Source organism: Hibiscus syriacus, unplaced genomic scaffold (genome assembly GCF_006381635.1).
Source record: "Hibiscus syriacus cultivar Baekdansim isolate YM2019G1 unplaced genomic scaffold, ASM638163v2 tig00110384_pilon, whole genome shotgun sequence".
NCBI lineage: Eukaryota > Viridiplantae > Streptophyta > Magnoliopsida > Malvales > Malvaceae > Hibiscus > Hibiscus syriacus.
In genome coordinates, this window is record NW_024062715.1 from 1,195,216 (window position 1) to 1,222,311 (window position 27,096).

Sequence of the window (27,096 nt, forward strand, 5' to 3'; positions counted from 1 at the left end):
GAATAGAATTGGGATGGAACAAACTTTTTTGTGGCCTTACAGTATGTTGTCATTAATTTTCCTTTTTTTATAAATTTTAAATCAAATCATATTTCCACTTAGAGGAGAGGGGAAGAAGGGCTCTATGAGAAAAGGGGGGTATTTGTGGTGAATCTAAAACTCATAATCTAAAGGAATATAGATGAACAAAGAGAAGCAGTTTGACTAACTAGTCAAATGTACTTGCTCAAGCTCTCAATAGTGTTTTTTATATATATAAATTTTAAATATAATCTTAATTTTAAGAGAGGGGAAGAGAGAGGATTCTAAGGGAAGAAAAGGAAGTGGTCCTAGTGGGTCTAGAACTTATGAGTAAGGAATATGGAAGAACAAAAATGAACAGTTTGACTAACCGACTGAATGTGCTTGTTCAGATTGCATTAATTAATAGAGGAGTATGTTATTTGCGTTGCATAGCATGCTCTTCCAATACAATTTTGGCAAAAACAAAATCTATTAGGTACTCATTTATATAGTATAACATCGTCCTTGCTTTAGAGGTGCTAACTCGCAGTGTATGCTTTACAGGTACTAACTCGCAGTGTATGCTTTACAGGTACTGACTCGCAGTGTAATATTTTTCCTTTTCATCTTCTTACTAAGTCGTTTGAAGGAAGTATGAGACGTAATGCATTTGGGAATGGCTATTTCATCTTCCTTGAACATCGTAACCAAAATATACACAAACAAGAATACCTTCCCAATTATCCAAATTACCTGAGAACAGGGATGGATGCAAGAATTTATGTCATAGAGTGTGAACTTAAGAAATTTATTTAAAATGAAAGGGATGTGAAATTAAATAATTAATAAAAAACATATAAAATATAAGAAAAATCGAAATTTCTAGAGGTAGACTGCACACCCCCAGTGCCCCCTAGGTCCATCCTTGCCTGGAATGGCTAGATTCTCATCCTCCATGTGTGTTTTTACATTTTTCTTTTCAGTTTCAAACGACCAAATGGATGAAATTGCTGCTGTGCTACAAGATAACATACAAATGCAGTGGTATTGGGCTAGTAGTACCTTGGTGTGACCAACTCAAGATTCATAGTTTTACAAATAAAATTGAACTGAGTGTCTGTTTTCCAGAGAGGATTACAAGCTGAGATCCAACTGAAGATCCAAGTATTTACACCTTTGCTTTGATGGTTTGGCAGCTGGTGTTATGGTGAACACCGGTGAATTTTGCTGGAAACTAATTTGTGATTCTTGATAAAGATTTAAGTGATGGGGAGAAGAGTGTTGGTAGCTAAAGCCAAAGCTGTTTTGCAAAGGATGAAGATAAGTGTAGATGATAGCTGCTCTCTTGGCCTCAACCAGCAATCTTTTCTTCTTCATTCTCTCTTTCTTGTGAGCATTCTGATGCCCTCCCAGCGCCTGTGAGTTTGAGAATTCCTTGGAGCAGTATTTACACTCAAACTTCCTCTCATCCGTACTCGAATTCGCGCTTTCGCCGCCGTCACCAAAATCGTTCTTACTCGAGCTAAGCTCGAAACCGAACAGCTTGAGCTTCTTCTCGCCACGGGATCAGCTTGAGAATAGCCATTTTCACTCTCGATTGTGTTAGAAGCACCACTGTAGCATCTTTTGCCATCTCTATGTTTACATGTATTCAAATGGCACTAAATGTCTTTATACTATGAATTCCTGGTATAGGGTTTCCTTTATATAGTGATTCTACGGTCTCCTACAATTCAATGCCATGAATAAATTAATTAGTACAGATGAACATCCTAGAAAAACAAGAATAAAATAACGGCAGACAAGTAGAAAAGTCGTAAGCAATATATGATCTTCCTTTTTATTATAATTAAAAGATCAGGACTATATGATATAATTTTATGTATCATCAATAAATTAAATAATCTGAAGACATTTCAATTCATCAAGTGACTTTAATAGTTAAAGAAATATTATTTTTCCTAAAAGTTTTGGGTTCAATCAACTGCCTCTGCGGGTGTGTGTTTGTTGTCAATGACTAAAAGAGATTCTGAACAGATTACCTTGTAATCACCATAAGTTAGACGATTTAGTTTAAATTAGAGGAGATAAAATGTGCTAACTTTGTAACAAAGAATTTGTTTGAAATAGATAAAAAGACAATCAATAATGGTAGCACTTTGAATTTTTTAAAAGAAAAATATTCCTCTTCGGAGAAGATTATTTAAAGCTATTATTAAACTAATCTCTGATTTAGAAAATTCAAAGAAAGAAGGGGCTTAATTCTAAACTTTGCAACTGTACTTTAAAATCCCTCAAATTCATAAGATTATTATATTAAACCAACATTCATTCAGTCAGTGGATTGACCATACGTAATTAGCAATGTGCGTAAGCTTTTCCAAATTAAAATATAATAAACCCTTAATTAATATATATATATATATCCACCACATGTCGCCAAATAAATATGCTTAATCAATTCCGAGTTGTCGTGAAAGTGAGATTATTCAGCACTAGGTGAAGCTTCTATGCAGTTTTCCCCTCCACCCAAAATATAAGGGATAAATTAATAAAAATTGTAAAGAAAAAACTTATATTTGCCTTTCTTTGAGATATAAGTTTAATGGTTTATGGACTTAATATCGTAAGATGAAAATTTAAAGATTAAGTTCAAATTTTGAAAATTATAAAAGACCTAACCTATTTAAACCACAAATAAATATTTTTTTAAGGTGAATCAAGCAATGAAGTAATATAATATTATACATAATCAAAGCACGTGTTGGACCAGACTTGGTAACTTTTGGGATATGAACTATATTATGCTGTGAATTCAAAGTCTCTATATATAGCTTTGATAAGATTTTTATTTTATATAAAAACAGTTTACTGGTTTTAGGTGAAGAATTCCAAGGAGGCATGCTGTCATGTCATGAAGCATTATGGTGAGTTGGTTTGATTTTAAGTTAATTGATTGATTTGGCTTAATATTTCATTTCATTTACCAACTGCTTTGAGATACATAGGATCCAAAGGTGTTCCGCGGCCCCTATCTACCATCACCCATAAACAATGCCCCTATTGACTAAGCTTACATCAATAACTATTAGGGTAAATTATATCACTAACCACTAAACTATTTAAGCCTTTTACTTTTACTACCGATCTTTCAATTTTGTCAGTCACCATTTAACTATTTAAATGATGTCAATCAAGCCATTTGTCATTAATATTTAACAGAAGTGTTGACGTGGGAGTTAATAAAACTGATATAATTATACATTTGTTCCCCAATACTCATATATTATAGTAATTTGGTCCTAATTTTAATTAGTTTAATAAATTTAATCATCTAATCATATGGTGACACGTGTCACCATGAGATTGAAGGATTTTTTATAATCTAAATTTATTTAATCTTTTTCCTCCACTCCAATAGTGACACATGTTATCATCTGGTTCAAGAAAGAACATGTTATAAAGAAAGATTTAAAAACCACTTGGGGAGACTTAAACATGGGTCGGAGGAAGAACATGTTATAAGAAGGATTTAAAAACAACTTAAGGTGACTTGAACCTGGATGAGAAGGGAGCAACGCGTGCCAATTTGTCGTTGAGTCAGTGGAAACTACCACATTTGTTACAGTGATTTGGAACTCGTAAGGTGGGTATGACGAGTTCTAATATAATACTTTTTATTGAAACTTTTCACTCCGACGTCACAAAATCTAATAAAAATTCTAATTTATTGGAACTCATCACTTCGACGTGACAAATTTAAATAAAAAATATTATTTAGGCAAACTCGTCATGTTAGTATGACGAGTTTTTTCTGCACTGTAGCATTTGTCGTAGATTCCAAAATAATTTTGGAGATGGCCTAATGGTATAATTTGTTTTACCCGCATGGCTTATTGGGCCAAAATACCCCATTTTTCCCTTCTCACCGAGGTTCGAGTCCAACCAATCCCTTTTTAATTTTTCTTTGTAACATGTTCTTCCTCCAACCAGATGGTGACATGTTTCACCATCTGAGTGGAAAAAATTATTAAATTAAATAATTTTAGATTATAAAAAAAGTCCTTCAATCACATGGTGATACGTCTCACCACATGATTAGAGGATTAAATTTATTAAACTAATTAAAATTAGGACCAAATTAATATAATATATAAGTATTGAGGACTAAATTTATAATTATAGCAATTTTATTAACTGTCACATCATCACTTCTATTAAATATTAAGGGTAGGGATGATAAACGCGTACAATTTCATGGATTTTGCATCGCACTCGCTCCAATTGGGGCGGGGATGGGTATAAGTTTAGTGGGTAGTGGGCGGGTGTAGATGTAAAAAGTCATACCCGCAGTGGGTGGTGATGGATTAGAGACCTTATGTAATATCCCTAAATAAGGGCTAGTTACTAAAATGGAAGTTTTGAAACTTTGAGGTCTAATTTCGAAAGATTTAAAAGTTCAGGGATTTAATTGGGAAATAGTTTGTAAAATATTTAATGGTAAAGTTTGAAAGTAATAAGTGTATAATGGTCATTTTATAAGAAAGCTTTTTTATTTTCCATTTATAAAGGAAAATCACGTGGGGAATGAGGGAAAAGAAAAGAGGAATCTAGAACCTTGCTTCTTTTTCTTCCTCCTCTCCACTGTGACACCATAGCTAAGGTAATTTGTGTTGAAAACATTTTGATATTTCGATATAACAAATTAAGTTAAATAAATTTTAAGGTTTTTCCAAATGATTTTCTAAGTATATTCGATATAACTATTCGAATATCAAAACATTACTCCAAATCTTTCAAAGATCATTTTTAATCCTTAATCAAGTGTAAAATTAAGTTTTAATCTTAAAATAATCTCAAAATAATTTTACAAAGTATTTCGAACCATTTCAAAGCCAAAAATTCCAGATTGCTCAGAGGGAACCGATTCCCCCTTGAATGGTTTGGCTCCGAGAATTCCAATATGCTCGGAGGGAACCGATTCCCCCTTATATAACGGTCGAAATATTTGAATTTTACACTTAGGGAACCGATTCCCCATAGGGGGTACCGATTCCCCCCACGCTCCAAGCTGTTTTATTAATTGTTTTCACACTAAAACGGCTATATTATCTTCTCTAATCATCCCCAACGTTCAGAAGTGATTCAAGGTGTATTTAAGCAAGCTTAGAAGCCATTGATCATCAAAAACACAAGCATTAGAATCAAGAGAGAATCAAAGAGAAAGCATCAAACCTCAAGTTTGAGCATTTCAAGCCTATTTTTCATTCAATATTCATTTTGCTTCAAGAACACTTATTGTGCTCAATTGTATTTATTCTTGAGCGTTCTTTCTTTATTCTAGAATTGTGCAAACATATTTTCCTTGTGAGGTTTTTCTTGTAAGTTTGCAAATTTGTATTCTCTTTGAGAAAAGAGTTATCAAGAATTGGGGTATATTCTTGAGGGTGTTGTAAGGTTATCTCTTTGGCCTCAAAGAAAGAACAAATTAGTGAATTTTTGGAAAATCCTTAGTGTGGATAGCTAAGGTAGTGGACGTAGACTTTGGTTGATAAAGTCAACCACTCTAAATCGCTGTGCAATTTCTTTTAATTTTCTATAAAAGCTTCCACCAAATTTTATTGCCAATTCACCCCCTTGGCCGATTCCGTCAATCGATTAACTCAACAATTGGCATCAGAGCCTAACTCATTTGAAGGTTTAATCACCTCTGAGTCGATTCGGAAGAGTTATATCGATAATCAAAGTCATCATGGCCTCGCTTCAAACTTCGACTCCGGTCTCGATTCGATGCCGTCAACAAGCCTCCTTTCTTCAATGGAGCTAACTATGCCTATTGGAAGAATAGAATGATGTACTTCATTCAAGCAAGTGACATGAGCATGGAATGCTGTAGAAGAAGGATACATTAAACCTCTCACTCATCCAAGGTTATGGAGTGAAGGGAGACAAGAATGTTCCAGCTCAACTCCAAGCCATCCATATCATTTTTTGTGCTCTTGGACCAGATGAATACGGAAGAGTTTCATCGTGTACAACGCCAAAGAAATATGGACAAACTTCAAGTCACTCATGAAGGTATTGATGAGGTAAAGAAATCTAAAATTAGTATTCTAACGCATAACTATGAAAATTTCAAGATGAAACCAATGAAGATATCAAAGCTATGACGGATAGATTTTCAACGATTGTCAATGGTCTCAATCATATGGAGAGATCATTTCAAATGAAAAGCCTGTGAGGAAGTTAGTCTACTCCCTCCCAAATCGTGGCAATCAAAGAAGACGGCATCATCGAGTCTAAGGACTTAACGTCCTTACTCTGAAGAGCTAATTGGGTCACTCCTCACTCATGAAATGATGCTCGAAGATGAGGTGGACCTCGACAGATTGACGAGAGACCAAAGGAGAAGGAGAAGAAGAAAAACATTGGAGTGCTCTCAAATCCATAAAAGAGAGAGTGATTCGAATGATGATGATGATGACGAGGAAATGGCATTGTTTGCCAAACGGTTCAGAAAAATATGAGACCTTATCGAGAAGAAAATTCAAACGAAATGAAGGCCTCAAAATGAACGAAAGAGAGACCCAATCATTTGCTATGATGCAAAAAGCCGGGCATGTCAAATATGATTGCCACATTAAGAAAAAGGGTCAATCAAAGAATAAGCACAAGGCTTATGTGGCTACATGGAGCGATGAATAAAGTTCCGATGAAGAGGAACAAGAAGTAGCTAACTTGTGCTTGATGGTATTCGGGGAAGATTAAGGTAACCTCTAACTCATCCGATTTGATGATTATCCTATGATGAGTTATTAGAGATATAATGGGTTCGGATTATGAGAAATTATTTTAAAATATAAAAATGATGTTTCAAAATTGAAAAATGAAAACAAACTCATATCCAAAACCAACAACGATCTTGAAAGTAAAATCAAAGATTTGCAAATCAAACTAGAAGAGTTTGAAAAGAAAAATTTAGATTTGCAAAATTTACTTTCAAAGATCAATGATGATCATCAAAAGAAAATTGATGATCTTAAAACTTCTTTTGATAAAGTTAGAACAAAACATTTTGAAAATGGTGGAAATTCAAAATCCAACTTTGTTAGAAAAAGTTTTAGAAACTACAATCATAGAGGTCCCAAAGAACCTCTAATGGAAAATCGTTAGAAGTATGTGGGTTCCTAAAAAACTCATTACTACTAAAGATAAAGATATCATACACAAATGGATACCTAAGGGGACTAGGATTTTGGAAACTAATGAATATGGACCCAAAAGAATTTGGGCACCAAAAATGAAAAATTAATATATGTTTGTAGGGAAAGGAGCATTGCTACAAGGCACGGGAAACAAATTCAAATTCATGGTACCTTGATAGTGGATGCTCAAGACACATGACCGGAGACAAAAGCCGGTTCATTGAGCTTAACGCCAAAAATGGAGGAGAAGTGACTTTTGGAGACAATTCAAAAGGTCATATTGAAGGTATTGGTACAATACGTAATACCTCTTCCATACAAATAAAAAATGTTTTATATGTGAATGGATTAAAACATAATCTATTGAGTATAAGTCAATTATGCGATAAAGGATTCAATGTCTTATTTGAAATTAATGGTTGTAAAGTCATTGACATTGGATCTAATCGGATTATGCTTGTTGGTCATAAAATAGGATACTATACATGGTGCATTTAGATTCTTTTGATATGACTAATTATGCCTAGTTGCTAAGGATGAGCATGATAGTGGTTTGGCATAGGAGACTAGGACATGCTAGTATAAGTGTTTTGCAATGTTAATTCAAGGAGACCTAGTAAGAGGTTGCCTAAGCTTAAATTTGATAATGATAAAATCTGTGATGCTTGGCTAAAGGAAAACAAAAGCGAGTTTCTTTTAAATCCATAATGATGTATCAAACTAGTAGAGTTTACAATTGATCCATTTAGATCTTTTTGGGCCAACTAGAACTACTAGCTTGGGTGGAAAACAATATGTTTGTCTTGGTAGATGACTATTCTAGATATACTTGGGTTCTATTTTTAAGTACTAAGATGAAGCATTAGAACAATTCATCACGTTTTCAAAGTAATCAAAATGAAAAAGGTTACTCTATAACTAGTGTTGGAGTGATCATGGAACTGAATTTGAAAATCTGGATTTACTGAATTTTGTAACTCTAACGGTATTGCCATAATTTTTCAGCACCTAGAACCCCTCAACAAAATGGATTTGTTGAGAGGAAAAATCGAACTTTAGAAGAAATGATTAGAACCATGCTTTGAAAATATTTGCAAAATATTTTGGGCGAAGCCACAAATACCGCTTGTTATATGGTAAATCGAGTAATGATTAGGCCAATTTTAAAGAAAACTCCATATGAATTTTCAAAATAAAAAGCCTAACATTAGTTATTTTCATCCTTTGGATGTAAATTTTTTGTTTTAAACAATGGTAAAGAAACCTTGGCAAATTTGATGCTAAAAGTGATGAAGGAATTTTTCTGGGTATTCCTTAAATTCTAAAGCTTATGTTATTTAAAAAAGAACTTTAGTTGTAGAAGAGTCTATACATGTTGTTTTCGATGATAATCCCCTTCCGAGGAAGGATTCTTGTGTGAATGATGATGTAGGTGTTATAAATACAAATGACGTTAGACATGATGTTCGATAACCATCATCAAAGGAAGAAATGAAAAATGAGGAAACTCATAATCCTCTTGAGAATCCAACCATTGAAGAAAGGGAAGTATCTTATCCAAGAGAGTACAACTATGTCAAGGATGGTGAAATTATAGGTGATCCATCCAAAGGGTAACACTCGATCTTCTCTTAGAAATATTTGTAATTATGTTGCATTTATCTCATGCATAGAGCCTAAGAATATTAAAGAAGCATTAAATGATAAACATTGGATTATGGCTATGCAAGAAGAACTAAATCAATTTGAGAGAAGTAAAGTATGGACATTAGTTGAAAGGCCTAGTAATAAATCTACTGTAGGTACTAGATGGGTATTTAGGAATAAGCTTGATGAGAGGGTAATATAGTGAGAAACAAGGCTAGACTGTGCTCAAGGCTATAATCAAGAAGAAGGCATAGACTATGATGAAACATACGCTCCCATAGCTAGGATGGAAGCAATTAGAATGTTATTAGCATTTGCATGTTTCAATGAATTTAAATTATATTAAATGGATGTTAAAAGTGCATTTTTAAATGGTTTTATAAAAGAAGAAGTGTAGGTGGAACAACCTCCAGGTTTTGAAGATTCAAATTTTCCGGATCATGTTTTAAAATTGACAATTTAAAGCAAGCTCCTAGAGCTTGGTATGAAATATTGTCAAATTTTTTAATTGAAAAAGGTTTTTCAAAAGGGAAGGTTGACACTACATTGTTTTTGAAGCATAAAGGTAAAGATTAATTAGTAGTTCAAATTTATGTTGATGATATAATATTTGGTTCTACTATTGATGTTCTTTGCCAAGAATTTTCTAAGCTAATGCAAAGTGAGTTTGAGATGAGCATGATGGGGAGCTCTCATTTTCTTGGGACTCCAAATCAAGCAAAGAAAAGATGGCATATTCATCAATCAAGCTAAGTACGTCAAATATATGCTCAAGAAGTTTGGACTGGAAAATGTAAACCGCATGACACTCCAATGAGCTCTTCAACAAAGCTTGACTTAGATGAAGAAGGTAAATGTGTAGATGTTAAATTATATAGGTCAATGATTGGATCTCTACTTTATCTAACTGCAAGTAGACCAGACATTATGTTTAGTGTTTGCTTATGTGCTAGATTTCAATCATGTCCTAAGGAATCACATTTACTAGCTGGTAAGAGAATCTTTAGATACCTTATGGACACTCCTAGTTTAGGACTTTGGTATCCTAGAGACTCTAGCTTTAGCTTGCATGCTTTTTCTGATACGGATTATGGAGGATGTAAATTAGATAGGAAAAACACCTCCGGTACTTTCCAATTCCTTGGAAATATGCTAATTTCTTGGTTTTCAAAGAAACAAAATTGTGTTGCATTATCTACCACTGAAGTCGAATACATTTCAACTGGTAGTTGCTGTGCACAAGTTTTATGGATGAAACAACAACTTTTTGATTATGGAATTGAAGTAGGAACCATTCCTATCAAGTGTGACAATACTAGTGCTATTTGTCTCACTAAAAATCCCATTCAACACTCTAGAACTAAGCACATTGAAATAAGACATCACTTTATTAGAGACCATATCACTAAAGAAGATGTAGTTCTAGAATTAGTTGATACTTTGCACCAATTAGAGGACATCTTTACAAAACTCTTAGATAAAGAAAGATTTTGGACACTTAGGAGAGAATTAGGTTTGACCAACCTATCTTCACTTAGTGTTTAAAAATAATTTTAACATTTTTAAGAATAAATGAAAAATGCTTATAATAGTAATTTTTGATTGCATCATGCTATTAGTTAGGGGAGTTTATGATTCTTGATGAAAAATTAATTTTATGTTCAAATATTGTTTAAAGATTAATTTAATTGTTTGAAATGATTAATTTTCAATATATGAGTTGCCAATACCACTAGAGGAAATTAATTTAGCATTTTGGGTGTTTAAAATCAGATTTTAGCATTTTGGTGCAGAGGGAATCGATCCCCCCATGAGGGAACCGATTCCCCCTTTGAAGGGGAACCGGTTCCCCCCATAGGGGAATCGATACCCCCTGGGGTTCTGGTTATACACGGGCAGAACTCTTCAAAATCCTCAAAAACCCTATATTTTCTTCCTTGCCACCAAACTCTCTCCCTATCTCCATTCTTGCCTCAAATCATCGATTTTAATCGGAATTCACTTCCAATATCATCTCCTAAACTTGCAATCATCATTAAAATCGTGCAAACAACATCAAAATCCACTTAATCTCATCATTCAAGGTAAAATTTTCTAAACTCACTATTTAATTGATTTTGAACATAGGACTAGTTTTAATTGATTGTTTAGTGATTAGAAACTAGATATTACAACTAATTTCATCAAAAACACAAGAATTTTCCAATTTTTTTTTTTTAAATTTTCGAAATTCAAAAAAATTGTTAATTTTCAAATTATTGTGTTTTGATTAAATTATGTTGTTGTTATGAAAACTATACATATATTGTTTCTCAAAACCGTATTTTTCAAAAGTTTTCAAAAGTTTTCAAAAACTTTGCCCATTAGGATTGATTTAGAGAACCTTGAAATATTGAGGACTCAATTGAGTTTTGGATGATGATTACATACATGTGTTTTAAATTGCAGGTTATCCATTCTATTCTGATTTCCTAAACCATGTCCAATCCTAAACGTGCTAGGTCATCATCTAGGCGCTCACACCGTCAACCAAATCCACTTACAAATCCTCAAAATCTAATTCCTAATCCTAATCCCATTGATCCCAACTTGACTATCCAAAATTCGTGTTTCAATCATCATTGTCCTAGAAATCATCGTTTTTGGTATTATCAATATTTCGACTCTTACAAAATCCGGGAAGAACGTATTCCTTCTCGTCAAGCTATGTTAGCTATTAATTTTAAATATCTTCCTCTTTTACAAGAGTGTAAATTTGAAAAACTCTTTTACCTTGAACCCATTGTTTACCATCACTGTTCGTATTTCTATTCTAATGCGTTTGTGTTAAAAACCAAATGAAACCGAACATAGGAATTCGTTCCTACCTCCTAGGACAATTCTTATATTGACTTGGCTTACATACAATACATTCGGATTAGATAATGATGGTTTCAAATGAAAAATAGGGTTTAGGATCTCGTTAAAAAAAGAAGATAGTGCGAGTGTCTTAGACTACATGAACATTTTCTTCATCTGATTTCTTGGTGGTTTCGACATCCGATGTCATTATTCTACTTAGAGCCTTAGATCTTTGGTGGTTACATTGTTTCGAAAACAATATTAAAATTAACCTACCTCAGATTATTTTTGCTGAAATTGTTGAAACCGTAAATCTTGTTCCTAACAAGAAACTCTGTTCATCTCTTGTTTACGGTTGCATTTTGAGTAATCTGTTTTCCAAAGCGGGCTTAGAGTCAGTCTAGATGTCGTTTTTCCCCTTAGCTAGTTCTTCACAAGCTCCACCCGAAGCTGACGAAGATCTCGAGCTTGAGCAATTAATGCGAGACATCGATGAAGCCAAAGATGAGCCTGAGCAGCCCGAGGAGAAGCCCGAGGAGCAAGCACAACAAACGCATCAAATGCCTCCTATTTCAATCCTTATGGAGACATTCGATTTCCGATATGCTACCATGGATTCGCGCTTTACTTCTATAGAGTCCCACTTATCCACAAGGGGAGCTCAACAATTAGAAATTCTTCGGGAGATGTGTGCAAACAATGAGGCAACCAATGCGCATATTAATGACCTCACTCACGAAATAGCCGCTATGCGAGCTCGTTTTCCTCCTCTTGATCCTGATATGTGATTCTATGTTTTGCTTTGAACTCCAAACTTATTGTTTAACATTTTGAATTTTGGAATATTTGAATTTGTGGATTGATTGATTTTGAATTTGTTTGGATTTATGAATGGTGAGAACTTATCTATTTGGTGTGATTAAATTTATTCATTATTGCATCATTTACTTCATGTTAGATATATGACAATTTTTCCATGTCACATTAATATGAATATTGATTATGAAACTAATGGCTAACGTTTCTCTTGCTTGTGATCTTAGCAGCTTATATTATATAATCAATTGCTAAATGATTCAAAACCTTGTTTAATCTTTAAAATGTCTTTTTGATTTAACAAAAAGGGGGAGAAGTTAAAAGTGTTTTAAATGATAAATGGGAGAAGTGTTAAAGTAAGGGGGAGTAATTTCAAAACTTGATCAAAACTTGATTTCAAAATCTTAAAATTACTAAAATGTTTTGTTATATCAAAAGGGGAGATTGTTGAAAACATTTGATATTTCGATATAACAAATTAAGTTAAATGAATTTTAAGATTTTTCCAAATGATTTTCTAAGTATATTCGATATAACTATTCGAATATCAAAACATACTCCAAATCTTTCAAAGATCATTTTAATCCTTACTCAAGTGTAAAATTAAGTTTTAATCTTAAAACAATCTCAAAATAATTTTACAAAGTTTTCGAACCATTTCAAAGCCAAAAATTCCAGATTGCTCAGAGGGAACCGATTCCCCCCCAAGGGGGTACCGATTCCCCCTTGAATGGTTTGGCTCCGAGAATTCCAGTATGCTCGGAGGGAACCGATTCCCCCCCCCAGGGGATACCGATTCCCCCTTGTATAACGGTCGAAATATTTGAATTTTACACTTAGGGAACCGATTCCCCATAGGGGGTACTGATTCCCCCCACGCTTCAAGTTGTTTATTAATTGTTTCACACTAAAATGGCTATATTATCTCTCTAATATCCCCAAAATTCAGAAGTGATTCAAGGTATATTTAAGCAAGCTTAGAAGCCATTGATCAATAACAAGAAACATCAAGCAATTAGAATTAAGAGAGAATCAAAGAGAAAGCATCAAACCTCAAGTTTGAGCATTTCAAGCCTATTTTTCATTCAATATTCATTTTGCTTTCAAGAACACTTATTGTGCTCAATTGTATTTATTCTTGAGTGTTCTTTCTTTATTCTAAAATTGTGCAAACATATTTTCCTTGTGAGGTTTTTCTTGTAAGTTTGCAAATTTGTATTTCTCTTTGAGAAAAGAGTGTTCTCAATAATTGGGGTATATTCTTGAGGGTGTTGTAAGGTTATCTCTTTGGCCTCAAAAGAAAGAACAAATTAGTGAATTTGTTAGAAAATCCTTAGTGTGGATAGCTAAGGTAGTGGACGTAGACTTTGGTTGATAAAGTCGAACCACTCTAAATCGCTGTGCAATTTCTTTCAATTTTCTGTAAAAGCTTCCACCAAAATTTTTATTGCCAATTCACCCCCTCTTGGCCGATTCCGTCAATCGATTAACTCAACAATTTGGTTAATTCTTTCATTTCTAAGTTGATTTTGATTCTTGGGGTGATAGAAAAGCTTAAGGAAAGTTTAAGATTGCTTAAAACTTAAAGAGGATTAAGTTATGTGAGATTGAAGGAAAAGAACTTTTAAAAGAATTATTGAGATTGGGTTAGTAAATAAGTTTTGAAGTGAAAATTGACTTGTTACCAGCTAAACTAAGAAATTCGGAATGATAGAAATGAATTTGGAACATATTGATTTATTGGTTTAATTACTGAATCCAAGCATGTTTGTGGGATATGGGATGTTATAATGAGCTAAAATGAAATAAGTTGATTTGTGTAAGTATAGTTAAGTCTCAAGGGTTAAAAGAAGGTTAAGGAAGAAGAATTAAGTAGGTTTGAGTGAATTTTTGGGCTCAAAAAGGAAAATATGGGCAAGGTGTATCGGTACACATTCAATAGGTACAGATACATCAAGAGTAAAATCTGGGAAGACGTTCAGAGTGTACCGATACATTAAGGAGTGTGTCGATACCCCATTGAAAAGGAAATCTTTCGAATGTAATTTGGGTATCGATACATAGGTAGTGTATCGATACACACGTTAAGGAATGTACCGATACATTATAGTATGTACCGATACACTTATAAAGGAAATGGAATTAATCTTTCTTTTAGTTTAAGAAATGAAAGAATTGAGTACACCAAGAAGAATACTGATATGTATAATGTATGACTATGTAGATATCAATCGAAAGCAAGTCCATATTAGTCGACAAGTATTGGGCATTGAAGAAAAGATAAGAGAACGGTATTGACTAGTGAGGTCAGGTCAATGCATACTATTGGTATCTGGTGTTAATGGAAATATGAATTGCGATGAGTCTATTTCCTATAGTAGAATGTATGAGTTCATAGATATAAGCATGTGTTTGTCATGATTTGTGTGAATGCATGATGATATGTGTTGACGTGTTCTCATAAGTAATGATATGATGAGATATAAGATATGTGACAAGATATGTGTAATACATGAAAATGTGATATAAGTTGTGTAATAAACCATGTGAATTGATATAAATAATTAGGTGAATAAATGAGAAGTGAAATAAAATAAGTAGTATTTACTTATAAGGAAAAATGAGATTATATGAATAGATAGTATTGGTAGAGCACATAAGACTACATGTCTATGCTTTAATGTAATAAAGTAAAATAAGTCTAAGGATATTGAAGTATGTGAGATATGAAAATGAAATCATATGAGAAATGACATGAATTACACGAAAAATAAACTACTTGATTACATGTATGTGTGAAATATATGGAAGTGAACTACATGATTATGTGATCATATGAGAATGAGATAAAGAGCTATGTGAAAGTACTATGTGATAAGTGTAAAAACTAATGCCCATGTTATGTGTTGTGAGAGCTAGGGTATAGTTGGCATGCCAAGAGTCGAGGGTTCATAGGTCCTTCAGGACATACAGAGGTCCTTCGGGACATACATAGGTCATTCGGGACAAATTTCACATGCCCCTAGTGGGACCCCAAACAAGCTGTGGTGACAACATAGTGCACAACCTCAATGTACTCAAATATCTTTAGTTCTCACATATGTACATGGGCTAACAAAGAGATAACATATGTTGTATATGTTTTTGTGATAAGAATTGTATTATATGATTTATACGATGATGTGTGTATTGCTTGGTTAAATGAATCATGTGTTGATTAAAAAAGGTTACGTATAAGAGGATATGATTATAAGATATAAATGATAATAAGGATTGTGATGGAAACAATGTGTGATATGTATATGTATATGTGTACATTACATTATATTTAATGTTATATTGTCTTGTGTGGCATCATGAGATGATATGTTCATGCATGTTTAAATAGCTAGAGTTTCTCTTATAAGTTTTAATGCCTCACTAAGTCATAGACTTAGTGTGTGAGTGTTTCACACGTAGGTTCCGGAAAGCTAGAAGAGAAGCGAAGTGGAGCAAGATATGTCAGATCCTCTTTTCCACAGATCAGATCAGAATTGTAGTTGAGTATATGTATTTTGTTATATAGAGTGTAGTTGGCATGTAGTCTAAAGATATAAATTGTATAAGCTCTGATATGTTTTGTAAAACTAAATTGATTTTAAATGAATGGAAATCAATCATTTTCTTAAACTATGAATTTTATTTTAGTCATTTTTTAAAGAAGAAAAAGTTTGAAAACTCAATGTGACACCTCGGACTCGGATCCAGGTCGGATACGGGTTGGGGGTGTTACACCTTACCCATCCTGCATCTGTCTGCCCCGCATCACTTCGCTCTGCATCCATCCGCTCACTATCCACCATATAATTTTTGGATCATTATGAATTTAGGTATAATTCTAGATACTATTCTGTAAATCTCAAGACTTTATAGAACATGACTTGTAATTTAACCAAATGTTAGGGTATAAACATTTTTATGACGATGTTTGTTATTTATGTTTCTACACTTTAATTATGTCTTTTATTATGGTATTTTATGTACTAAGACATTGGTTTATTTTGAAATCTATGTTAATCTTTAACTCAGTTAATCCTTCATTTATTTTATTATGTTTTTTAATGATCATGTTTGCTTTATGTTTTCTTCTTATGTAATTTATGAGGTTGTTGTTATGTGGATATAGGCGGGTACAGACGGGTACGAGATGACTGATGGGTATCCAGTTGGGTAGTGGTTGTGGGGATAGATTTGAGAATGTATTCGCGAGGACGGTTATGAATTTAACAATTTACATGTCGTGGATGGTGGGCAGATGGTGGATACAAAAATATTAGGTGGATATTAAGATAGGGGAAGAGGTATCCGCACCCACTCCACCCGTTTGCCATCCTTAATTAAGGGCAAGTGACTTAATTGACATCATTTAAATAATTAAGTAGTCTATTTAACAAAATCGAAAGATCAATGATAAAAATAAAAGAACAAAATAGTTCAGTGATCAATGATATAATTTAGCCCAACTTTTATTATCATTTCACCAGGGATGAACTTATGGCGTTGATGGGCGTTTCCACGTAGATGTGATTTTTTTTACGTGATTGGTCATTTGATAATATTTTTTTTAATGTGGTTCATAGTTAAAATGAAAAATAATAAATGAAAATCATACCGAGTTCATTTAAAAAGAAATATTACACAATATATATTAAAGACAGGTAATTAAATAAGCATAAGTCGATCTATAATGACGTATATGTATATATATATAGATTTTGTTTTCAATCAGTCAATAAATATATATATATATATAAACTATTTTTAAACACTTCAAAATTCTACATATAAATAATGTGATTTTTTAAAAATAAAAATCACAAATTGTTTATATATGGGGTTTTAAAGTGATTAAGTATAGTTTTCTACGCATGTACTAATTGAGTTATTGAAGACAAGATTTGTACATGAATGTTATCGATGTTAGCTGGCATATAATTGTGTAGTTACATGTCTGAGAGAGGTAAATTTGCCATTTTAACTATGATCTCTTTATTCATATATATAAATCTTAATTCTAATCTTACCCACAGGAGAGGGGAAGGGAGAGAAAGAGAGGTTGTAAGAGAACAAAGGGGTGCTCTTAGTGGCATATGACCTAAAGGAATAAATGGAAACAAAGATGAGCAGGATGACTAACCGATCAAATGTATTTACTCTTTACTAACAAAATATATATCTTTATGAACTAATAAATGTAACTAATATATTTTTTTTAATAATCTGGGATGATTATAAGGTAATCAGTTGTTAAAAATCTTTCATAGTCATTGACAACACACACCTTATAGACATAATTGTTTGAACTCTTTTAAACATGAAGTGAATTAATAAGTTCATATAACTAATATCTTTAATCTATTAATTATTTTTAGAATACTCACAATCCATCGATTATAACTATTAAAATATTATAAAAATTGTAAAAAAAATCCAACGGTAATATTAAAATAAACATAAATATAAAAGCGACGGTGAATTTGACCCCGAAACAGGATTAGAAATACGTTATTTTTTAACTGGTTTCTTTTATGATTGTGAATAAGTTTTATGTTGTAGAAGTAGATGAGTCTACTATAGGCTTGTTTTTTGTGTTCTATATGTGACTGGTGTAATTAATTTGTTAGTTGTAGGGTGGTTTTTGTTCGTAGGGAGGCCAATAGAGTGGCTCATATTTTAGTTAGGTGAGCCCTCTCACACCATTGAGCCTTTTTCTTTGATTCGATTTATCCAAATTTTATCGCAACATATGTAACAAACGATATGAGTTTCTACTCTTTCCTTTATAGGACCTCAATTTTGTGTTGATAGAATGGCTTTTTAATGAGGCACATTTTTTTATAAAAAAAGACAACAAAAATCAGTCAAAGTAAAAATATGTACTCAACTATGTATTTTCTTTGTTTTAAGTATCTAAACTATTTTTTGATCAAATTAAATACTTAAATTATTATTTTTAAACATTTTAAGTCTTATCATTTTTTTAATTAGAAAAATAATTTTTGACCAGTAAGATGTTGACACTTCACACAAAATTAGGTACTTATTTTGAAAAAAAAAATTAGAAGCTTAAAGCAAAAAAAAAAAAATAGTCGTGATTTAAGGAATTATTTTGACCCAAAAATAGTTTAAATACTTGAAGTGATTACCTATAATAGTTTAATAACTTAGTTTGATAAAAAAAAAATAAGTACTTAAAAAAAAGCATAATTTGAGTACCTATTTTTAGTTTAAGCCTTAAAATCATAATGTGAGAACGGTAAACCAATGGAAAAGATACATGCAAGCACCTAACAAAACAAGGTGGCCTTGATTTTTAAGATTTCTGATGTTTCATTCGTACACATATTTCAAAACATGTTAATTTTATCATAGAAGCAAGGACAAGCATGATAATTATTTTGAGGAAAAGAAAGAATAAGATATACTCAAAGTTCAACTGCATAGACCACTTTAATAATGGCAAAGACAACGTAGAAGCGACGTTTTTTAAAAGAGAATTTTAAATGGATTTATTGAATAAAGTAGTTTTTAAATACTAATTAAATAATAATGTAAAATGTATTTAGTTAGTTGACACTTTTTATAGAAATTAATAGATTAAATGTGTTTTGGTTATGAATTTTATCTCTTTATTCTGTAATTAGTTTATCAACTTTAATTTATTAGAATTTGATTTCAATATTTTATGAAAAATACGCGCATGAACTTAAACTGCTCTTTTCTTTTTAATCTCTTACATTAATTATTGAATTACTAATTTTTATTATCCAATTGAACTACATTTTCATTTATCGTAATATTGAAATTCTAATTTATTTATTTTTAAATAGAGAGATTGATTTTTTATTTTTATAATACAGAAGGATAAAATCCATAACTTAAAAGCTCATCAATTAAAAACATCAAAATCTAACCAATATTTTAACAAAATAAAGCTTCCCTATCAATTCAGTGAACTTCTAGTCTATCAATTACGGATTGGATGTTAAATATTACATTCAAAGAAAACACAGCAGTACAATATTGACCAAAATAAACTAAGGTACAGCACATGGCTTTCGTAGGATTCAAAGAAAACACAGCAGTACAATATTGACCAAAATAAACTAAGGTACAGCACATGGCTTTTCGTAGGAGGACAAAGAACAACCAAGGCAGTTAGAAAATATTGCAGCTAACTTTGACCATAAGCTTATCTAAATTACTATTAGGATCAAAGGCGGCCGAAATCTTATATGCTTATCATGCGCAACTATTATCTAATAAAACTGACATTGTTTTCTTATGAATTACGAGTCAGAAATATATGCATGAAAACTGGACCAATTTCTTTTGGCTCGAATTAATTGCTACTTTTATTTTTAAAATGACGATTTGAAAAGTAGAAATAATAATAACAATAATAAAACCATGTAAGAGAAACGCGGAATACATTGATAATAAAAGAACAATCAACACCCAGGCAAAATGAAAACTTTCTGGGCATCTTTAAAATTTCTTGCCCACCGCATTCAAATATTTTGATCAGCCTTGAACACATGAAAGAAAGGAGTCACTTCTTAACTCGGAAAGAGAGATACCCTTGGAGTATGAAGAAGGGAAAAATCATGGCTGCCTTTTGGGACGGGGCAAGAGAGCAAGAAGAATCTTTTTCCTAGGGCCCTGCAAATCAAACAGGGACACCATTCAAAATCATTCATTGCCTACATCATATTGATCAGAATTCAAGTAAAAGACCCAGAATTCAACTAAATTGAAGCTCATGAAGAAAGTCTGATACTTATCATCAGAATTATACGTGTCTATATGCCAATCAGTTATTCGTTTCAGCACCAGTTATGAAAACGAAGAACAAAATTTTAACAATTAATAATACAGGTACAGAAAAAGAACCATAGGTATTCCTAGCTCTTTAAGGTCATTTTCCCCCATCTGCTTCAGTGCAGTCATGTCCACCTGAGTTAAATATCATATCGACAGATCAGCTGAACATGGAGAATACAGATCAAAACACAAAACAAGCAATTTTCAAATCAGGATCAAAATATAGGTCCATGATATTTCAGTAACTTAAGCAATTTGAACAATTGCAGCAACTTCAAGATATTTTTCTACATACAACAATCCGTTTAGAAACATTAGAAACCAAATGTCTTGAAGATACTTAGCATTGGTTTATAAGACATTCACAAGTTTGACAACATTAACAAATATTGCAACCATTTCAAACAGACCAAACATTTCCGAGATTTATTAGAGTATTTTTGTATTTTATTTAAAGTAACATCGATAAAATATGTACCTACATCTATGTAGCATAGTACCCACATATAAACATTTTTTGTTGTCCTTCTACTACTTAATTAAAATCCTCCACCCCTTTCTGTCTCTTTAGGGAGAGGGCTGTTGATCGGGAATGGGGAGGGAATTGAGGGCACATGAATCATCCTTTTTTATCTTCTAAATATAAGAGGAACTCATAAAGATGGCTACATGATAAGATGTAATCTATGAAGAAAAAAACATAGCAAGCAACAAATTCCTAAGAAGAAATAACATAGCAAATGAATACACATCTTTTTCATAGCTGAATAGTCTTCCAAAGCATCTCAGAACACCTTTTATCTTTCAAAAAAGAAAACAATTTATCCTTAGAAACTAAGGATCTAGATTACTTACTTCTTCCTTGAAAGTAATCCCATACTTTCCCAGCCCCAGTGAATGCAGCAAGCCTTCAACAGTTTGTTGCTCAACACCCTATACAGCAGCCACCCAAAATGAAGGGGAAAAGAATAGTAAGAAAATCCATCTAAGGGTCTGTTTGTTTGGGGATTGGTTTTCCTTGAAATCCCGTGTTTGTTTCACGTAATTCGTTTTCCGGAAAATGTTTTTCAGTGTTTGGTTAGAGGAAAACTGGTTGGTCAACGTAAAACCTTTTTTTGGTCAACAGAATTTCCTGTGTTTTCTGAAAAATGACTTACGGTCTGATTTTTCGTAAGTCATTTTCCAAACTTTTCACTTCAAAGAATAAATACTCAAAATAATTTTATTTTATGAATTTAATATTAGTAAAATATTTTAATATCATTTTAATCAAAATATTAATTTTTAAAATATTAAAAATCTATTTATTAATATTTCTAATAATATAATATTATATTTTTAATATTATAATAAAATAATCAATTATATTATAATAATATAAGATATTATATTTTTTATTTAATAATATATAATAAATTATTAATAAATTTATACTATTATTAATTTCATAGAAATATATTATTAAATTATTAATAATGAATAATATTATTAATTATTAATAATGAATAATTATTTATATTTATATTAATATAATAATCTATAATATTTTAATAAAGAAATTTAAATACTAATTAATTTTTTAAAATATAATATACCCTATTACTTTAATAAATAATTAATAATAATTTATAATATTTTTATTTCAATAAATATACCAATATTAATATTTTTATTAATAACATTATAAAATAATATTTAATAATAAATAAATATTTTAATATTTTAAAAATAATAATATTAAGTTTTATGATAAATAATATTATTTATTGTATTTAATATTTGTAATAAATAATTTTTAAAAAACTCATCAACTAGTAGAAAAAATGTTTAAACATCTTTCAAACATCGTAAAACGTTTTCCAGATTTTTTTCAAAAAAATAGAATTCGTTTTACGAAAAACATTTTCCGGAAAACGTTTTCCATAAATGTAATTCATTTTCCAGAATTTCAAATTTCAGTAATTCATTTTCAGAATTCAATTTCCAAAAAACCAATTACATCCAAACAAACACACCCTAAATGCCATTTTATAAATCAAGGTACACAACTATTTTAAAGAAATTATTTGGGACCACACAAATACTAGTTTTTATGCACGAGCTATAAGGCAAACAACATTGAACACTCAACAAGTTACTAGATTCTTATCTACCTCAGATAGAGATATTTTGAGTCTTGACTTTCCTAGCATAGTGGTCTGAGAATAAGATTAACAAATTTTTTGGACCGTTTGAATGATGAAAACATGGTAAAGTATATACCAAGTACACCATGAGTTATACGGTAAGAAACAAGCTGAATTCATGAACATAAGCAGATGTTCACAAGAAAATATAATCAGAAAAATAGATGTAAACCACGATAGTTGCACCATTTCACTACTAGAACAGAAAGTAGGTGGCAAATCGTATGTACCGCAAAGGAAGGTTTTTGTACAATACTACTTGGAGGAATTGGAACTGGAATTTGGGGGCCTAGTGGAATGGGCTTTGCTGAAGTGGTTGGCAATCTAGACTTCGTAACAAAAGATGTTGTACTCACGGGCCCTGGAGCATCAAAAATATCTTTTCCCATGTATGAAACTGCTCTGACATCATCATATGTCTTGTTTACTTGCCTTCTCTGAATCTCTCCAGCATTTTTTGGGGAGATACCCCTAGAAGTACCCATTACTCTATCTGGAGAGCACTGTCTTAAATGATCTAAAGTCCAACGAGAATATGGACTTCTTGAAGTGGAAACACGAGGAAAATCGTTTGCACTTCTTGTGGAAGGAATTCTGCCCGGGATGCTAGTTTCTCTAGAGTCTGGCACTCTCTCCCTCGGTTCAGGTATTCGCTCCCTAGAATCAGGCATTTGATGTGTCCCATAAGGCATAAGTTGAGCGAAGATTTTGTCTGTGGAAAAGTTTTGTAACACAGTTCATAGACCAGGATAACAAAGATTTTGCAACACAGAGGCATAAGTTTGTTACCATTCAAGCCATTGGCATTCAAGCTTGTAGTATAACCATCAATTCTTTGTCTGTGGAAAAGTCAAACCAGCACAATAACTTTTTTACACAAGTAAACTTCACTGATAAGCTAATAGGGCGAAAGTTTACAAACATAGAAAATAAAAGCCAGAGGCAGGGCAATGAATTACTTTTCATGGCCTATAGAGCTGCGATTTATTTTGTTTTAGAGAATCCTTATCAAACAAATATCCAACAGTTGAAGTGGAAACAGGATGCTTTCCTGAATTCCATATTATTACAAATAATGTTGAACGAAAAAGGAAACTAAACACATTAATGTCTACTAGGCAGTGTCAAGTCCAGGCAACCCATATAATTGAATACATTGTTTTAGTCTAAAAGAATCCCTAAACTATGCGGTATAATTTGCAAGCTCCATATGCTACAATACAACATTATCACTATCGTCCACAAGGAAATACAGAAAACTACTTAAATTGACATTGCACAGGCACCAATGTAGCAAACTAAGATTTAGAAATGTTGATAAAACAGCAAAATTCTTAAAAGCGTACCGTTTGTTGTTCAGCTGACTTCCTTGCAACAAAGAACCATCTACATTGCTACCCAACCCATCCCTTACAGACCGCTTACTTCCAGAAACATGATGAGAATCAGAAAAATCACCACTGGATGTATGTCCAGCCCATTTCACCTACACCAACATAATCAATAAAGTTCAACAAGCCAACAAAAGAATTAGGGGAACTACACCAACAATATTTTTTGGGAAGAAAAAGCTTAAATACTTTAATGAATAATAAGGAGAAATCTACCAAGCAACAGTAAATAGTTCTAAATGAAATTGGATAAAATTTATGCTCAGCATATATCCTAAATTTGACCAGCAACCAGGCAAACAATTAAGCAAAATCACCAAAAATTACTAAAAGAAAAAAGGAATAAATATTAAGAATAAATAAAGTAAAAAAAATACCTGGCCAGTACGACCGAGAGTAATAGTAACACGACCCCGCGAGGCTTCTGCCATGAAGAAACCCTAGACAAGTTAAAGATCGATTACACGGTTCTTTCGGTAATGAATTCTGAAAGATAAACAAGTAAAGGCCGCCGTTTTAAGAATAACGAATATGGGACGTCCATCAACTATTTTGCCCTATTATTTGAGGGGGTTTTTTCGATTTTAAGGCTTCACACTCGTTAATTCAGACCGATTCATATCGTACATCTAATTTTATATATACACAAAAATTCACATTCGATGTTTTACTTAAACGGTATCAAACTATTTACCACTTAATCAATTATAATTTATTTTAAATCTTATTCTACAAAATTTAAAGGGTAAATGATGTTATTTTAATCACTCAATTATTATTTTAATTTTGGTTTGGTTATTTAACTAGGTAAATTTGATAAGATAATATGGTAAAGAAAAAAATGACTCGAGATGTTCAAGAGATTATTTTCTCATTCAGTGTGAAATAAATAGTAGATGAGGGAAAACGTCGAGAAAACATGACATATTCCTCATGTTGCATGAATTTTGAACGTTAAGCCTAACAGAGTAATAAGATAAAAGAAGTCGAGTGATTCATACGTATTTTAAAAAACACTAAGTGAAACACAATAGTAGATAGTCTATTCCAACAAAGAATTTTTTTCAAACACTCTAAATCCACTTGACACCCCAAAAGCTTTTAATTTTTTTGTCCATATATATATATAATAAGTGTCTAAACTACATTCAAAACTAATTTTTGGTGTTTAAAAAAATTTTCGTTAAAAATAGGTGTCTAAAGTTTTATCTGCTACACTTTAGGTGCCTACCGTTAAAAAAATTGTTAAGTAACACGTATCATGTCCAGATTTAAAAAAAATAATTTTAAATAATATTTATTTTTAAAAATATATAAACGTAACACGTGTCACTTAATTTTTTTTAATGGAATGCTCCTAAAAATATAATTAATAAAACTTTATGCACCTATTTTTAACAAATTATTTTAAACATTAAAATGTTTTTTTAAACATTAAAATACTTTTCGATGCATTCTTTATATACTTGTTTTTGTATTAAAATATATATATATATATATATATATATATATATATATATATCTTAGAAAAGATTTGACACCCTTTAAAAAAGAAATTGACATCACTTTTTAAAAAAATATATTTAACAATAAAAATTTAAAAACACAACTTTCACCCTTAAATTTTTTCATATAGTTTCTATATTTGACACCTCGAAACAATTTTTTTTAGCTATGTATCCGTCTAATAACCAATTTTATTTAATATAATATTTGGACAATTTGAACCATTTAACCATTTTAAAAAAACATATATAATATTATGTTTAATTTCATTTTGATCATCTATATATAAAAAATTAATAAAAGTGTTTACGTGATATTTTTAATTTTTTAATAATAATGAGATAATTTTTTTTATTTTTTTAATGAATATTTGACATAATGATAACCCGTAAAAGAGTTATGTTTTGTGCCTTTTCACTTTGGTTATTGATTGTTTTAAAGTACATTTAGATGCATATAGTTGCATTTAGACCTATATAGTTGCAAGTGGTGGTATTGTTTTGCTACATCATTTTATTTTGAAAATTAGTGATGCTTAATGGGGAAGGTTGTGTTTTGTTGATGATGTGCAGATGAATGAGCCAAAAAATAGTGAGGAGATTCGTTGTAGCATACTGATCGAGGAGACATTGGAAGAATATTGTAGTATTTTAGACGAAATTTCTAGGCGTAAAAAAAGGACAAAAGAGCTGAAGATATTTTTATGAAAGATGCTAACTGTCCAGCCTACACGTGATCCCTCCTACCAGCTGCCCGTGTGATTCCCACTGCCAGTCTTACCTGTCCCTTCATGTGAAGGGAATGTTACCTATAATTAAATAGAGCTTTTGGGAATATGAGATAAGAGAGACAGGAAAAGAAGGCTACAAAATTCTCCATTTTATTTCATTTTCTTCCTCCTTTCGTGGTGTCCTCCATAGCCAAACTTCAAGGGAATAACAAGCTAGGCCTTTGAGAGAAGCTAGCTTGCTAAGGTTGTTCGTGGTGGTTCAAGGAAACTCACGATAGCTCGCGTGTTTGAGAGTTTCTTCTTTCCTCTGTGCTTTCATTTTATTTCTCTTGTGGGTAGGAGTGAGCGTTCGATCGAGTCGGGTCAAAATTTTTGAGTTATTCAAGTTAACGAGTCTTATTTTCCAACTAGGAGTTGACTTAAATTTGTTTTTGAGTTGAGTCGAGTCTAGTCGAATTTTCAAGTTTGTGTTCAAATTTAATTATCATTATTTATAATAGAGAAAATAACCTCAGTGACCAAAAATGCCTTATAATATACGATTTTAACCAACTCTTTTTGGATTTTCCAAAATGACCAACTAAATCGCAATGCGATCGATAATTCGCAACGCGATCTCCGGTATCGCAAATCAGTTTTCAGATTCGCAACGCGAACTTCGACTATCGCATTGCGATTTACATATTCGTATTGCGATAGTCCAAGTTCGCGTTGCGATTTATTCCAAGTTCGTTGCGATAGTCAAAGTTCGCATTGCGATTTATTCTAAATTCGTTGCAATTTATTCCAAGTTCGCGTTGCGATTTATTCCAAATTCGTTGCGATAGTCGAAGTTCGCGTTGCGATTTATTCCAAATTCGTTGCGATAGTCCAAAATCGCAACGACGGTATTGCATTTGTTTCTTAAG

General features: G+C 31.9%; 2 protein-coding genes across 2 annotated transcripts; both read right to left on the minus strand.

Moving 5' to 3' along the window:
- Nucleotides 1–959: 959 nt before the first annotated feature.
- On the minus strand, nt 960–1,569 carry LOC120122207 (zinc finger protein 5-like; the record flags this gene model as incomplete). The annotated part of the gene is made up of 1 exon (XM_039141407.1): nt 960–1,569. A coding segment is annotated over one exon (432 nt), but the record flags the coding sequence as incomplete, so codon positions are not given.
- An 18,533-nt stretch (nt 1,570–20,102) lies between these two features.
- On the minus strand, nt 20,103–24,447 carry LOC120122095. The gene is made up of 7 exons (XM_039141337.1): nt 24,330–24,447; nt 23,908–24,047; nt 23,351–23,400; nt 22,792–23,273; nt 21,231–21,308; nt 20,445–20,507; nt 20,103–20,213 (listed from the first exon to the last, which is right to left on the minus strand). Exons 1-7 carry the CDS (start codon nt 24,381–24,383, stop codon nt 20,157–20,159), a joined length of 924 nt encoding a protein of 307 aa, XP_038997268.1. The 5' UTR covers nt 24,384–24,447; the 3' UTR covers nt 20,103–20,156.
- Between the last annotated feature and the right edge of the window lie 2,649 nt (nt 24,448–27,096).